This window comes from Cyprinodon tularosa, unplaced genomic scaffold, assembly GCF_016077235.1.
Source record: "Cyprinodon tularosa strain WSP-4 unplaced genomic scaffold, ASM1607723v1 ctg338, whole genome shotgun sequence".
Lineage (NCBI taxonomy): Eukaryota > Metazoa > Chordata > Actinopteri > Cyprinodontiformes > Cyprinodontidae > Cyprinodon > Cyprinodon tularosa.
The window spans coordinates 207,653-222,309 of NW_024039050.1; the positions used below are offsets into that span (position 1 = coordinate 207,653).

Here is a 14,657-nt window from a genome sequence, read left to right on the forward strand (position 1 = left end):
GATAGGTTTAAAGTGGGTTTGCTGCCACAAAAATAATGGAGAAACTTCCAGCTAGCATTTTCCAAACAAAGGTTATTGAAAAATCCTTCAACAATTAACTTTGGACAAGCAAACTTTCAATCCCAGGTGTGAAAATCGACATACTTGTCCTTAGTGCAAAGGAAAATCAAAATAAAGTCGCAATCGCAATATTAGCTTAAAATAATTGCAATTTAGACTTACAGGGAAATTCTGGTTCCAGTAGCTTATAAAGAGTACAAAGAGTTAAAGCAAGATGCCATTAAAGATAAAAATATTACAGATAATATAAAAGAGTGTAGATAAAATTCAGATTTTTGGCAAAATCATTCAGCTTCAATAAAAAAAAACCCGTGTTCTAATAAAAGGCAAATAGTCTTTGTCTATGAACCCAAGAATGCAGAGGAGGGAGGAGATAAATATTTACCAAGAGAACCAACAGGTTAGCCTGGCGCGTCACCTCTATGTGACATGAAGGTGTGGCCATGTTGGAATTGTCATTTATAGCTAATGTGATTCATCAGGTATCTCAGGTGAGGCCCTATAGCTCAGTGGTTAGAGCACTGGTCTTGTAAACCAGGGGTCGCGAGTTCGAATCTCGCTGGGGCCTTTCCCTTTATCCTTTTTGGTCTATCAGGCTTTCTTATACACCTCAGTTCTTATTGGTTTCCCTTTATTTCCTCTAATTATCAGCTGTTTTTCTTCTCCATCCCTTCCAGCATTGAGTTTTGCTCTGCAGACCAAAGCCACCCCTAATTACACTCACTGTCATCTTCCAGCCTGACAGAATAACAGCCCTGCAGAATCAGCCCTCAAAGGCGACACTGGATCATTTGTTCTTACAGACATTAGTCCTCTGCACAGAAAAAAGTCACCTAAAACCAACTAAACTTTTTTCATTCTAATAAAATGCTCTGGGTCATTCTAAGCAGACACTGCTGGAGACCATGGACACATTCTACCGTTTGCCAAAATCCTCACAGACCATCTGTTTGGAGGCAGCCGGAAATTCCTGCAAGCAGAGAGACTGATTAAATCAGGCAAACAAGAGCAGTTATTGATAACCCCAACCTTGAGGTAGCTTTAGAGGCTAAACACCACATTTTCCTATTCTTATAATCAGCAAAGAACATTGAAAAAGATGTTTTCTTTTTTTTAGAATATAGGATTAGAGTAAAATACTCCTTCTATTTGGAAATATTCTTACTTATTTGCACAGATTAAGGCTAAATACACTTAATTTAAGAATTTTGTACTTATTTCTAGATCGTTTTTGCATTGTGTATAAATACACGTCTTATTGAGCTCTCTCCATGTCACATTTGTTAAAATCCTACTTATTGGTTAACAATTTTTTTTTCTCACTCCTCAGATTAAAAAGGTTACTGCATCAGATTTGTGTTTTTAACTTAGCCGCAGCATTGCCTTTAAGCGGAATTCTTGCAGTATTTGTGCTTTCAAGAACACACGGGAATCCATCTTGAAACGCACCAGCTTCAACGGTTCTAGATACAAAACAGGTTGGCCAATCACATTGCAGTATTAGTGTTTAAGGCGGGGCATAGAGCTGTGATGAAATCAAGAGCAGAAGTAGTCCCAGATCAGGCTGGGTTGCTGGGTTATCTTAGCCAAGGACATGACGTAATATAGCAGAAGGGGTCGGCTGTGATTGGTCAAAAGATGTGAAAGAAAAAAAAAGTCATCTTTAATCATCAGTGTTTAGTTTGGTTATTTATTGATGGTCCTCATAAGATGCACCTTAAGTGGGAGGAGGGAGCAACCACACACAATCTCTAAACCTCTTTCCCTCCGTTTCCAGTAAAGACTGCTGTGAGAAATCCTTCGCCCCATCCGACCAATCAGTTATAAACCTGTCTTTGCTCCGCCTTCCCCGTTTATGTCACGAAAAAGGCTAGTGTGGCGCTGTCAGTCACAGTCACAGTTGGCTTACGGCCATACCGTCCTGAAAACGCCTGATCTGGTTTGATCTTGGAAGCTAAGCAGAGTTGGGACTGGTTAGTATTTGGATGGGAGACCGCCTGGGAATACCAAGGGCCTTTTGGGGGGTAGTGGCCAAGTGGTTAGAGGCATGAGCTTGGAGTTCCGAGTTTGAGCCCCACTCCCACAGACTGCCACTCTGGGTCTCTGAGCAAAGACCCTTACAGCCACACAGCTCCCTACGCACTGCACAATGGCAGCCCACTGCTCCCCAGGAGGACGGGTTAAATGCAGAGAGTTCATTTCGTTGCTCTGTACGTGTGGCAGCGTAATAACAATAAAATGCAGGGGGGAAAAAAATAAATTACCCAACCCCTCCACTTTATTCGTGTCTTTAAAATAATCTAATCATAATCGAATTTCGATGGGTAATAATTTAATCATTCATTCTGCAATAAATCACATATCTGTCACGATTTCTTTCACAGAGGAGCAAAGATGATCTGAAATTTCAAAACATGGTTCAAAACTGAACTTAATTGATATCGTAATCATCACCAAGCAGTTAAATAAAAAACGAATTAATTGCATTAAAAAAAACAGTTTTCAGGCAGTAAAACCCAGGTCTCCCGTATGTCTCAGATTAACAACAGTTGTACTTAATGTAATCTAGCATGCAGCCTTTGTCATGTTAAAAAACTCTGTTTGAGGAACAAAAAGGTTTGAATCACTATTCAGATAATAAGCAGAACATCTCACACCGACTTAAAAGCAAACTTGACACCTAAGAACGGGAAGGAAAAAAAATGGTGAACGTCAAATGAAATGGCAAAGCTGTTTAAAATGACACGGCTGACCTCAAACTAAGGCTCTGCTGGATGATGCTACGCTGAAGAAAAAATGAGGAGGGGGAATAAACTTTGAAGTGTTCCTGTTGCCAGGCAACACAACAGAGCCAGAAATGGGGTTGATTTGGAGTGTGCTGGTAGGGGGCCATTAGAATATTGGCTTATTCTTTACCAACAAACACACACCTGGTGTGAACAGGAAAGGATACACTCCCAGGATGACGGCCTCCAGGCATTTGATGGGTAGAGACTCCCTGATCATTTCTCTTGCTGTTTCCATCAACCTGCAGAAACAGGAAGTTGAGGAGACAAGAATGAGAAAGTGGAAGTCAAAACTCCTCCTGCAAACAGAGAAGTGTGAACAAGTGAAATGGTAAAGGAGTAGAATGATGGGAAGAAAATACAAAAACAAACAGAGAGCAAAAAAAAAAAAACAGAAGTGAAAATAGAAGGGAGGAGAATCCAGGGACAGGATGGGGTAAGAAACCAGGGCTGTTTATCTCTAAACAATTACTGAGAGCTTTAAATGAAATGCAAACATAAATATCCATAATAATGGCCAAAACTTGGTAATGACTGACTAGAAATGTCTTTTAGGTTTAATGTTATAAAGAAGATATACTGTGACGTCACAACAGGTCAGAGTTAGCCAACACATGAGAGTGAGGAGGAACCAGCCTCCTTAAAATCCATAATACCGGGCTTTAAGCCAGAAGTGAGACAGAAAATGAATTCATGTTTAAATAAACTGAGACCCAAGGGTCCAGTTAGTGGCTGATGATGAAAGTTAATCTTTTATTTCTTTAACTTTGGATAATTTTCCATCTCAGCTGCAGCAGGAAGGTCATAGTCTACATAGAAAATGGATGTTTCTACCAATACATCCAGTCAATGATGTTAGGAGCTTCAGATCCAAGCCTAAAAAAATCTAACATTATCAGAAGAGACTGGAGATCAGTGTGAAGATTTAGCATGTCTCAGACATAAAACATGTTCAGGCACCTTGCTGTCTCTGCTATTCACAGTGTTCTGAATCCAAACATCCACCCTAATAACTATATAGCTTCATATTCCTCTTCTATTGGTTTGGTTTCCGGATAGACTAGTCCGAGTAGCGCCATCTCACTGCGGAGCCGAGTCCGACATGGTTTTTAGACGTACAGTGTGAGCAGGTAGATCACATTAGAGCGTCGGGTCGAACATTGTGAGAGCAAACATCTTGAGCTGTGAACTTTTAGACCCTGCTGTTTCGTCGTACAGTGTGAAATGTAGCTGCGTGTAACGATTGAAAAATTCGTACAGTGTATGCCCGGCTTTAGAGATCAGACTCCTCTGGATATAAAGCAGCTGCTCTACTCTGGGGCCTCCCTAGAAGGCCGAGCATCTCGCCTGGCCTGGCCAGCCAACAGGATGGCTTATCTGTGAGATCTATTTCTTTAGGGTAGCGTCCACCTTACCACAATGGCTATAAAGCTCAGTCTGACAAACTCCGGCTCCATTCTCCTCTCTGAGATCCCAGAACTCTTCTACTATGACTAGAACAGAACCAGGAACCTTAGCTGCAAATCCACTCACCCGCACAGAGGTCGGCTCTTCTTGATCTCAAAGAACTGGGTTCCAGTGTGGTTGTATCTGACATGAAACATTAAGGTCAACATGATTTTTTAATAGTATTTCCCTGAGCCTGCATGGGTGCAACACTAATATTTGATCATTAAATTTACTTTCAAATGTAACCAGAGAATGGGGGGGTGAGAATATTTGCTGTTTAGGATGTAAATGATGTGGTGTTTGTTGCAAAGGATACTGCAGAGCCTTCATGTAGTTCTGGACGGCCACCAACCAATCAGGGACGGACATGGATGGTTTGAAGGTTGGAATGGAGGGGACGGGATGCTGAGAAAGAGAGAAAAAAAAGAAAAGCATACATGGAAAATTATTTACAGCAAATTAGCAAGGGGAAACTTTCAGACCTGTTCCCCCATCATTAAAGCCCTTTGATTCTTATCTCCAAACTAATCAGAAAGAGTTTTATCAGACTGCCTAAATCCATCCTACTTTCTTTTCTTTTTTATATCTACAACTTTAAAGAAATTAAAGCAGAAAATCTGAAACATGGCAATTATTATTATTATTGTCAATTCATTCATAAAGCATATTTAACACTGCATTAGATGGAGCAAAGCAATGACCAAACAAAAGTCAAACAAAGAAATGAAACACACAAAAAAAACAATGTAAAGAGACTAAATGAGATGTTGAATAAAATACAATAAAAACAGTTAAGATAATTAGTCTAAACAGAGAACTTAGATCAGAATATTAAAGCATCACAAAAAACTGAAAACCAAAGAGTAGAGAGGTTTTCTTCCAGCTGGCCAATGCACCAGTATTCTTTATCGCAGTGGTTAAAGTTTAGCAATGTTGCTCCTGAAACAGCAGAAAGACATGAGCCCCATTTACACGACCCCTTTGAAACCGTGCAGAGATCGGTCCGAGCACGGTAACCAAGGTAACTGCTGAGTATAAATGGAATGCAGAACTGAACCAGACCGCGCCACACACAACCAAACCACTCTAACATGGTAGTAGTTCATCAGTAGGGCTCGGCACGGTTCGGTTCTCAGATAACAAAGAGCTCAGGAGCAGACCGCTTTCAACTTAAAATATCTTACATTTCAGATATTCATAAAAATACTAGCTTCCCTACCGTGCCACACCATTTTCCAGTGGTGATTCTGCTTAGCAGTGTGATGAGCCTCAACGCCGGCCGTTGTTTCCTGAGTCTGTAAGCCCTGATAAGACTTGTTTGTCGTATCCACTTCCCAACAGCCGACTCTGTCAAATAAATTCACCAACGGCTGCCTTCTTAGCCTAGCCTGATAAACCAGACTAAATGTGAGCTTAAATGTGTAATTTAGTCTGGCCCCAATGAATGAGACACCGGAAGATTGATCAGGAACCAGTTTTGCGCGGATGACGGCTGGGGGGGGGGGGGTCAAAATGAATACATAAAACTAAATCCTATCTTAATTTGTCAGAGCACAACCTAACCAGCCAGAGGGTGTCGCAATTCAGTGTTATCAGCCGTAGAGTTATCAATGCTGTTTTAAGGTCTGGGCCTGACAATGAATTGGTTTTTTTTGGAACGTTGGCGAGGCAGTACCGTGAGTTTGGCGAGGCGGCCAAGATAGTGCTGCGGGAAACGCTGCAATACTAACATTACATTATCACACCGTACTCTCAGTCACTCAGTAACTTAGGGCGTTTCTCAATTCACGAGAACGCGAGTATGTACTCGCGTTCTCGTCAAGTCCGTTCTTGGCGAGAACGCAGGAAGATCGGACTTGACGAGAACGCGAGCACGCAAGCACGTATGTGTATTGGAGCAGAAGCGTACTCGTGACGTCATCACATGCAACGTTCTTTAGCATTTCTTTAACAGTCAAAACTATTTATTCCTTACACAAAACATTTTGAAAACAATATTTTTAATTTCTAAAGCTTAAAAAACATTTAAAAAAATTACAGAACCGCAAAAAACCGCCATCAGAACGAGCGGTAGTTCACACATAACTAGACCGAGAGAAGTGCACTACAGACGGGGTAAATTTAGCCCTGGCTGCGGTTACCCTCGGAGGTCTGCTGGTCACTCTGGTCCACTCAACATCGGACTTTTTTTTTTAATTTCGCACTAACTCTGTAAACAGACCACACAGGGAGGCTTAAATGTATAATGTTATCACCTCAAACAATTTGAAAACGTACTTTTGAAGAACAACAGCAGCAGAAAAGGGAATGTTTAACTTAACACTGTGAGCGCTGTCTCGAATCAAGCTGCGGCCGCGGGGCATTCTTGGGAAGCGGTCAGTACGAAGAACGCACAAGTCTGCTCTGATGCATGCTCGATAAAGAGGGCGGGGCGAGAACAACATCCGGGGATTTGTTGCGTTCTCGATCTGGCGTTCTCGAGAATTGGAACGGTACTCGGGCTGAGGCTGATGAGGTGTCACGAGTACACGAGCACACGAGAACGCTCAAGAACGCATATTGAGAAACGGCCTTAGCCTGTGAATTCCTAGCTAGCAGTTACTAGCGTAAACAATAGGCACTAACGTTAACGTGTACTAGGCTACTTCAGTAGGCTTACTTAAAAGTCTATGACTTACCCTTCATGTGACTCGACAGCGCAGACTCAGCATTGTGAAAAGCTGCACATCTTTTTTTGCAGACTTTACAAGAGGCAACTCGTGGGGTTTGTCCCCATTTAATCCATAATTTGTATTTTTCATCTTCCAGCCAACGTTCATTGAAACGACAACCTCCTGGCATGGTGCAGTAGTGGTTTCATGGGGGCGGAGTCACACATGGAAATAGACTGGCAGATCGCAGTCACACATAAGCCAGCAGGTTTCATTTTCGGGCTCTCCAACATTTTATTACTGCATTTATTAAACACACGATTCAGTTAGATGGGTTTTTGTTGCGAAAGAAATAGTTAAAATTTCAAGCATTTTCAAGCATTTCATCCAAAATATAAGCACTTTTCAAACCTTGAAAACACAACGTCAAAATTCAAGCATTTTAAAGGATTTCCAGCACCCTTACGAACCCTGATTGATGAGAACAACCCGTTGTTTTTCAAACCGTGTCTATGCTTCCTTATTGTGCTTTCTCCAGCGTCGCACAGCTTTGTCACCACGCCTTGCATTCAGAAATTCAAAACACATCTCTGCATTGTGATTGGCCAGCCAGTTATGATGTCATGATAATATAATATCACGACCAAAGTATCTTGACACATATAGTATCGAAACACCCATGTCATTACTCACCCCTAGAGGCAGCATAACAAGAAAAAAAAGAGAGAGGTGTCTACTGTCCAACAAGAATAGAGCCGCAGTGAACTAGACTGAAACATCCGACGCATTAAGGGGAATCAGAACGAAACCCACAGAAACCTAAACCTCTTTAAAGCAACACATTCTGAATATTAAAACAGCCGATAGTTTAAAAGTCATTTCACCTCAACAGGAACCTTTTCTCACAGGTCACAGATGCGAACAGAAAAAAGGGAAGAGAGCCGATCAGGCTTTAACACAAAACAACACTTCCTGAGACACGCATGCAGAATAAAAGCTGTATGCAGAACGGAAGGGTGAACCATGCGCACTATCATTTCCTGTGGCTTTCTGCTTCTCTCTTTCTGAGCATGAAATAGAAGTGAAAGATGAGTGAAGGGGACATCATGGTGGTAAAGCTAAGCTTCAAAAACCACAAACCACCCTAACCGCATGCATAGTGAGCTCAAGTAATCTCTTTTATATGATCTCTCTTTTATATGATAACATCTTCTAGTACAGCAGTTATTTAGGCATTTAACTGTTTATTTACTGCTAGCAGAGACGATTAGCCTTAAAACAGACGGACTAATCAGGCAATCTGTCAGTCAGCAGCTCACAGAGTAAGACGATCTGCCAACTGGCCACTTGTCTTGGTGTAAAGCAGCCTGCCAGCCATGAGCAGAAAATCGTCATTTTTAACAGCCATTTAATCTCTTGGTGAAATCCTCTGCTCAGTCGTGCACCCATTGATTGGGCTTTCTGACATTCTCACACTCTGAAGCTACCATTATGCTCAGAGAGTTAAAAAAAGAGCAGATCTGCCTTTTGTCCTGACTTCTGTGAAAAAATAATGTTTACTATGTTTATTACTGTGCTATGATGAGAGAGGGAAAATAAGGGTCTCCTTACTTTCAGGCATTCTGCAGTGAGGACTGATTCACAGCCCCGGCTGATGCCGGTAATTAATCTGTCTCCTCCTTTTGTTGCTGAACTCACATCTGTAATCTCGTTCCTATTTCTGTTCCCCGTCCTTCCTAAAGACTTCTCAATTACTGCCTCAAACTTCATAGATTTCCCTCTCTGTTTGAGCCCTTCCAGTCGTACACTATTCTTCTGCTGTCCTCCCTCTTCTGTGACAGATTTTCTAATTTCTCTTCCCAACAGCCTTGTTCCCAGCTCTACATCTGGACACTGTAAATAACACGTTTCCTGCTATTTTGGCAGCCCACTGCTCCCCAAGGGGATGGGTTAAATGTAGACTTAATTTTTCCATTGTGAGATCAATAAACTTCTATTTCTATATGTATAATGTCTTAACTATTTAGCCGGAAAAATCTAAATTCTGACTTTTTCAACCAAAATATTATTATATATATATATTACTTTTTTTTAAACTGCAAGCATGTAGATGTTTCACTCCAGGGTTTATTTGCTTTCATGACATTAAAAGCATGCTGGTTCAGAGTCCACTGGAGTGGTCACGGTTTTCGGTTCGGTATATGTTGATTGTTAGCCTGACATGTTGGTCGTGTTGCTGTTAGCATAAACAAAACGTGTTGCACAATTCTTGCACACTGTTGCACCTTTATCCACAACTTTCTTTCCGCCGTCATCGTAGGTCACTCTAGATGCAAAGTGGTCCCATACAGCAGACCTATAAAGTGCTGCTGGCGCGTCTTCCAACTCCTGTTCTTTCCCATGCGCCATACCCACACAATTCTCCACAACAACTGATTTTATTCTGCTACACCCGGCTACGCTGCTTCGCTTCTTCTTCTTCTTGATTACTACAGGTGGTTGGCTTTGGTCGCAGTACCGCCACCTTCTGCTCTGGAGTGTAAACGCTTCGCCTATGAGAAAAAGGAGCAGCGCATGAACCGAACGCAACACACGCGAATCAAACCCAACGGTTCGGACGGTTTTCATAAACCATTCCATCCCTAGTGGAGGGTGATGCGGGGGGTGGTAAAGGGTCCTGTAATTCCGTAAAAGTAAAAAAAAAAAAAAAAGGTGGTTTGAGAGGGGCGTGAAGGAAGCCATCTATGTTAAGAGAGAAAAAAACAACTTTAAACAGAGGTGGTGGACTAAGATTCCAGCTTCCAAAAACTTACAATTCAGTTATGGAGATGATCCCTTCCAGATATCACCACACCCCCCACCCCATCAAAGAGGGACAAAGTACCTACCCGCTCCAGCCGGTGAACAATACCTCCTTAAGGACCGACCCTTAACAATCATAGACAGGTTTCAGATATTACAGGCTAACAATGGAACCAAACGACCCACTCATCGGTTACCATTTGCATGTTTCCAAGCGATACAAGGCTTTATCTATATAAAGACTCAAACTCACTGCGGATCCAGACATTTGAATTGAGAAAGCTTCCTGGAGGGGTGGCGAAACGTCTTCAAATCTTGGAAACCAAGTCCAGTGGATTTTTTTTAACTTTTACGGAATGACTATGACCTGGATGACTGAGAATCTTCATCAGCAAGGGTCCTCTAATGCTATATCATATCGAAACACCCAGGCCATTACTCACTATACATATAAATATGTGAATCTCTTTTTTGGAGTTTTTTTTTACAGCGCTAGTGGCTTGTTTATTTGATAGTAGGCTGATAGGAAAAGGGGTATGAGAGAGGGGGAGAGAAATAAGGCAAAGGTCCACAGGTCAGATTCGAACCCGGGTCGGCAACGTTGAGGACTAAAGGGTTGGTTATACTTCCACAGCATTGTGTCGCAGTGAGCTTGTCGCAGATATTTTTGATTGACGCCCAATATCGAAGCGTGGTCTGCGTGATGTTATTTCATGCCACAGTGCAAGAGGGAAAATCAGGTACTAGGTGATATGGCAGAGGCGGTGAGGAATAGGGCTCTAAATATTTGGGATTATCACGATTTAATTTAGAATCAATTCTTGGGGTCACAATTCGATTTTTTTCAGATTCTTTTAAATCCAAAGTATGCGATTCAGAAACGATTCATTTACGATTCAAAACGATTCTCAGGATCTATTCCAGTCTGCTGGCATGAAAGAAGAGTACATTTAGAAAGACTTTATAATTGTAAATGTTTTATTTACCTATTGCAATAATGTAAACACCGAAAGGTAAATCCAAGACAACATGTCTTGGATTTATACACTGCTTTTTTTTGTTTTGCGATAAAACAAGCAATGGATTTTGTTATCTTCTTTGCCCGTTCACAATGATGTGGCAGTTTTTCAAAGTGGTGAAGTGTACGCTGGTCGGCTCGTGGTGTTGGCACTGTCTTTAATGAATTATCCAATTCTACCAACAACTCTGGGTGATGGCTTTCGGGATGATTACGGGCATTTGAAGTACTCCCGAAATACTTTACTTTACCGTTGCAATCTCTGCCAATCGCATGAGTCATGTCAAGTCCTTACCCAGGCCGGGTTGAAGGTAAAATCCAAAGTGTTACCAAATGGTTGCTTTTAAAAACCGCAGAGGCGGTTGAATTTCTTTTTCTTCATCCTCCATACTTTAGCGGCAACAACACTACACAGCACTCTGTAGCCTGCTACGCTAACGCTGGCATGCCTGTGCATAGCTCATGCTGCTCATTGGTTTCGCCAAACACTACGGTGCCTGATAAGGCACATCCGCACCCACAAAAAAAATTTGTTAAAAAAAAAATGAGAATCGATTCTGAATCTTTAAATGTTAGAAACGCAATTAAATCAATTTTTTTCTTCCCCCCTAGTGAGGAAGAGGAAAAATTATCAATGTTCTCATCCATCTCCATTATAGAAAGTTGAGCTAGCTCCACACTGAAAAACGATCTAGAAATAAGTAAACATTTCTTAAACTGAGTTTATTTAGCCTTAATTTGAGTAGGTAAATAAGATAATTGCCAATGGAATCAATACTTTTACTCTTCAAATAAAATAATTAGATAACATACACTTGAAATAAGAAGATGCAATCATTTTTTCTTATTTCAAATGTAAATCGTCTCGTTCCATCGCCAAAGTGTCCAATTACCTCCTCAATTCAAGACAAAATGCATTTATTTTAAGGAAAAAGGACTTATTTAAATTGAAAATGTTTCCAGATCAAAAGTGTTCTCCCTCTGAAGTCAGCACAAACAGATGGTTAAATCAGAGTGATGCTGTGGAGTTACTATATGTGTTGTTAAAAATTATTCATAATAGCTCAGGACCACCTGGTATGTCTGGCTGCATGATTTTAATGCAAAGCTACATGAAATCAATATCGTATCATCAACTATTTAACTTACCTGGCCTTGAACCAGGTTTGATAAGCAGGTCAAGCAGGCTGAGCTGTATTACATTGGTGTAAAGCAAAAAAAATGTGTAAAAAATTAAAGCTGTGAAAAAGATCCACTGATTAGAAAAGAAATATGTCGGAAACCAAAAGCTTGAAACAGTGAAAAGGAAAGTCCGAACCACCTTGAATACAAACAGAGGAACAGCTGCAACCTCAGTTTAAACAATTAATTTAAAGCGGATCAAAATTAGTGGCAGTAAGCAAGGATATGACAATACATCGGGGAGGTCAACCTAAAATGTCTCAGATCTGAAGCTCAAATAAGAACCTTTGTCCCTCTACTAAAAGAAGTCTAAATGAAATCGAAACCAGATAAAACGTGTCTCAGAATGAGGAACGTAAGCTTCCTGGCTTCCTAGTTCAGGTTTAAAAAAAATCAAAGGGAAGAAAAACAAAATCAAACATGAAAACAAACAGTGAAGCCCTGAATGAAACAATCCTATTACAAAATTACACCTAAACTGTTGAACTGTTGGTGTTTTATTTTATGTTCAATGAGGAATAAATGCAGCCTTTGCTTGGTCTCAAAAATCTTTGAAATAATCTCTCTCCCCCATCCACCTGGTACTAGATCACATTCTAATGGGGGGGGTTGACCTTCTTCCCCCTTTAAAGTAAAAAGAAAGGTTTCCATTAGCTGTGAATAAGACAGCAGTGATATGACACCACAGACAGCTGCCATCTCAAACATATTTGGTGTTTGAGCATTAAAGATTTAAGACAACTAAGGATCATGCAGGACGGGGGGGATCAGATTTCCTGCTAGCCTTAAAGCCTCGGGGGGAGGATTTCCCCAGAAACACCTTTTGTGATGTTCATTTATGGTGCGGAAGCTCAGATTATTTATCGTGTTCATTTTAAAGTTATTGAAATTTGTATCATCTCATTATGAAATAAACAGAACATCATGCATCTGCTGCAGGACAAGGCTGATTAATCGGTAACTGCAGTATATAGACTCTATAATATGGCTTTAGCTGACAGAGTGACCCACTTAGAACAGTAATTATATCAAGATTGTAAAAAAATTTTGCATTTAAGATAAAAAAAATCTTTTTTCTCTATCAATATGCTGTATGGAGAACTAAGTTTAAAAGTTGTAGTTTTCACCTGGTTTAAGTTTGTAATAAATCTTCTTTAAGGTACCTTAGGCTATCCGATTATTAATCGATTAATTGAAAAATTAATCAACAGATTAATGGATTTGTAAGGGAATGGTTGGTTGCAGCTCTACATGACTGCCTCACATACAATACTGGAAATAAACATGGCTGAAGGATGGACCTGGTCCAGAGGAGGAGCCTTTCTGGAATGGATTTCTGTAATACAATATTTGGAAAAAAGCAGAAAAGGCTTTAGTTGAGAATATTCTATAGAATTCATGTTGCTTGAAACTTGTTTTTCTTCCACTTGATTGGTTAAGCTTGAGGAAGCAGGTTATGGTGTCACCTATTAGGTTAATAGAAAAAGGGTGTATAAAATATGTGAAACGCTAAAATTTTTAATGCAGAGAGATGTAAAACTATCATTAAAGACAGGGTATGTCACTCTGATATGTTGTCAGACTATATGTTACTTATTTTCAATGAAGTGGATGATAACCGTGATTTAGTTCTCATTTTAGTCTGATCTAAATCTGCTGGGAGAGACTTTTGAAAGGATCGTTCTGGTTGCCCTCAGAGGGATCTTAAAACTCCACTCCATGAAGTATATTAAATAACAAAAGCCTTTTCCATCCGGCATGCTCGATGCTACCATGTCTAATATTTTCCTTTCTTATATTACAGCAAAGAAGCTGCTTTTCCATAAATAGGCGCTATTTAGGTGATATTTTAAGGAGTTTAAGGAAATAATCCATAAAGTTAATTCTGCATCCTTGTCATTGAACTCTGGTTCAATTTAATGTTTCTGCTTCTAACATTATTTATTTTGCGAATTTAAAGGTATACTATGCAACCGGTGTTGATTTTCCAGCGAGGCTCCCCCCAGAGGGCGAAAGTAAAAGTGCACTGTCGTAAATATGCTCAGCTGTTCTCCTGGTTTCTCCGTCAAGCTAGGCGCGGTTGTTTTGAGCTTAGCAGACAGGCGAATGCAACGACTCGCCATGTCTACTGCGGTAGAGAGCCCTTTTCCTCTTTCTTCCCTGCTCCGAAATGGGCTTTCGCTGTTTTCTCGTTGGCTCCGCCATGATAACTGCACAAATATCGCCAATGCGCTAGCAACGAGCATGCCTTTCACTGGGGGCGTGTAGCAGTTCTCGCCGTAAAGCAAGACCGACTCTCGCGATGCACGAGACTTCTGAGCCTGTGGGTGCGGGCCGAGGGCTCCTGCAATTGCAAGTACGGTATTTCCCCTACAGACCACCAGGGCGGCCGAGAAAACCTTTGTTTGACCTGAAATGACTCATTTAATCATCCAAAACGTTATGGAACACATTAATTAACTGAAAAATGTTGCATAGTATGCCTTTAAGTGAGTCTGTGCTTCAGAACGAACGGTGAACAGCCCTCTAGTGGACGGTAGTAACATTGCAACACTAAAAGAAATTCTTTTTAAGTTATCAGTTTTTGAGGTAGAACAAATTTTTATTTAATAAACCATTAATCAGCAATGAATTGTAAGTCCTTTATTTGTTTACATCCCTAGTTAAGCTAAAAAAAAAAATCAAGTTTAAATAAAAATAAAAATCAAT

General features: G+C 40.6%; 1 protein-coding gene and 1 non-coding gene across 3 annotated transcripts in view; one reads left to right on the forward strand and one right to left on the reverse strand.

The window, feature by feature from the left end:
• vash2 (vasohibin 2) overlaps nt 1-14,657 on the reverse strand; it is a 40,957-nt gene that overhangs the window by 16,711 nt on the left and 9,589 nt on the right. For both annotated transcript variants that reach the window (XM_038294291.1, XM_038294292.1), the window contains exons 3-5: nt 4,612-4,700; nt 4,380-4,436; nt 3,014-3,088 (exon numbers count right to left, since the gene is read on the reverse strand). In XM_038294291.1, the coding sequence (XP_038150219.1) occupies nt 3,014-3,088; nt 4,380-4,436; nt 4,612-4,700 (221 nt within the window). The remainder of the gene's footprint in view (nt 1-3,013; nt 3,089-4,379; nt 4,437-4,611; nt 4,701-14,657) is intronic.
• On the forward strand, nt 556-628 carry trnat-ugu. Its single transcript has one exon. It is a non-coding gene; the product is annotated as a tRNA-Thr (tRNA).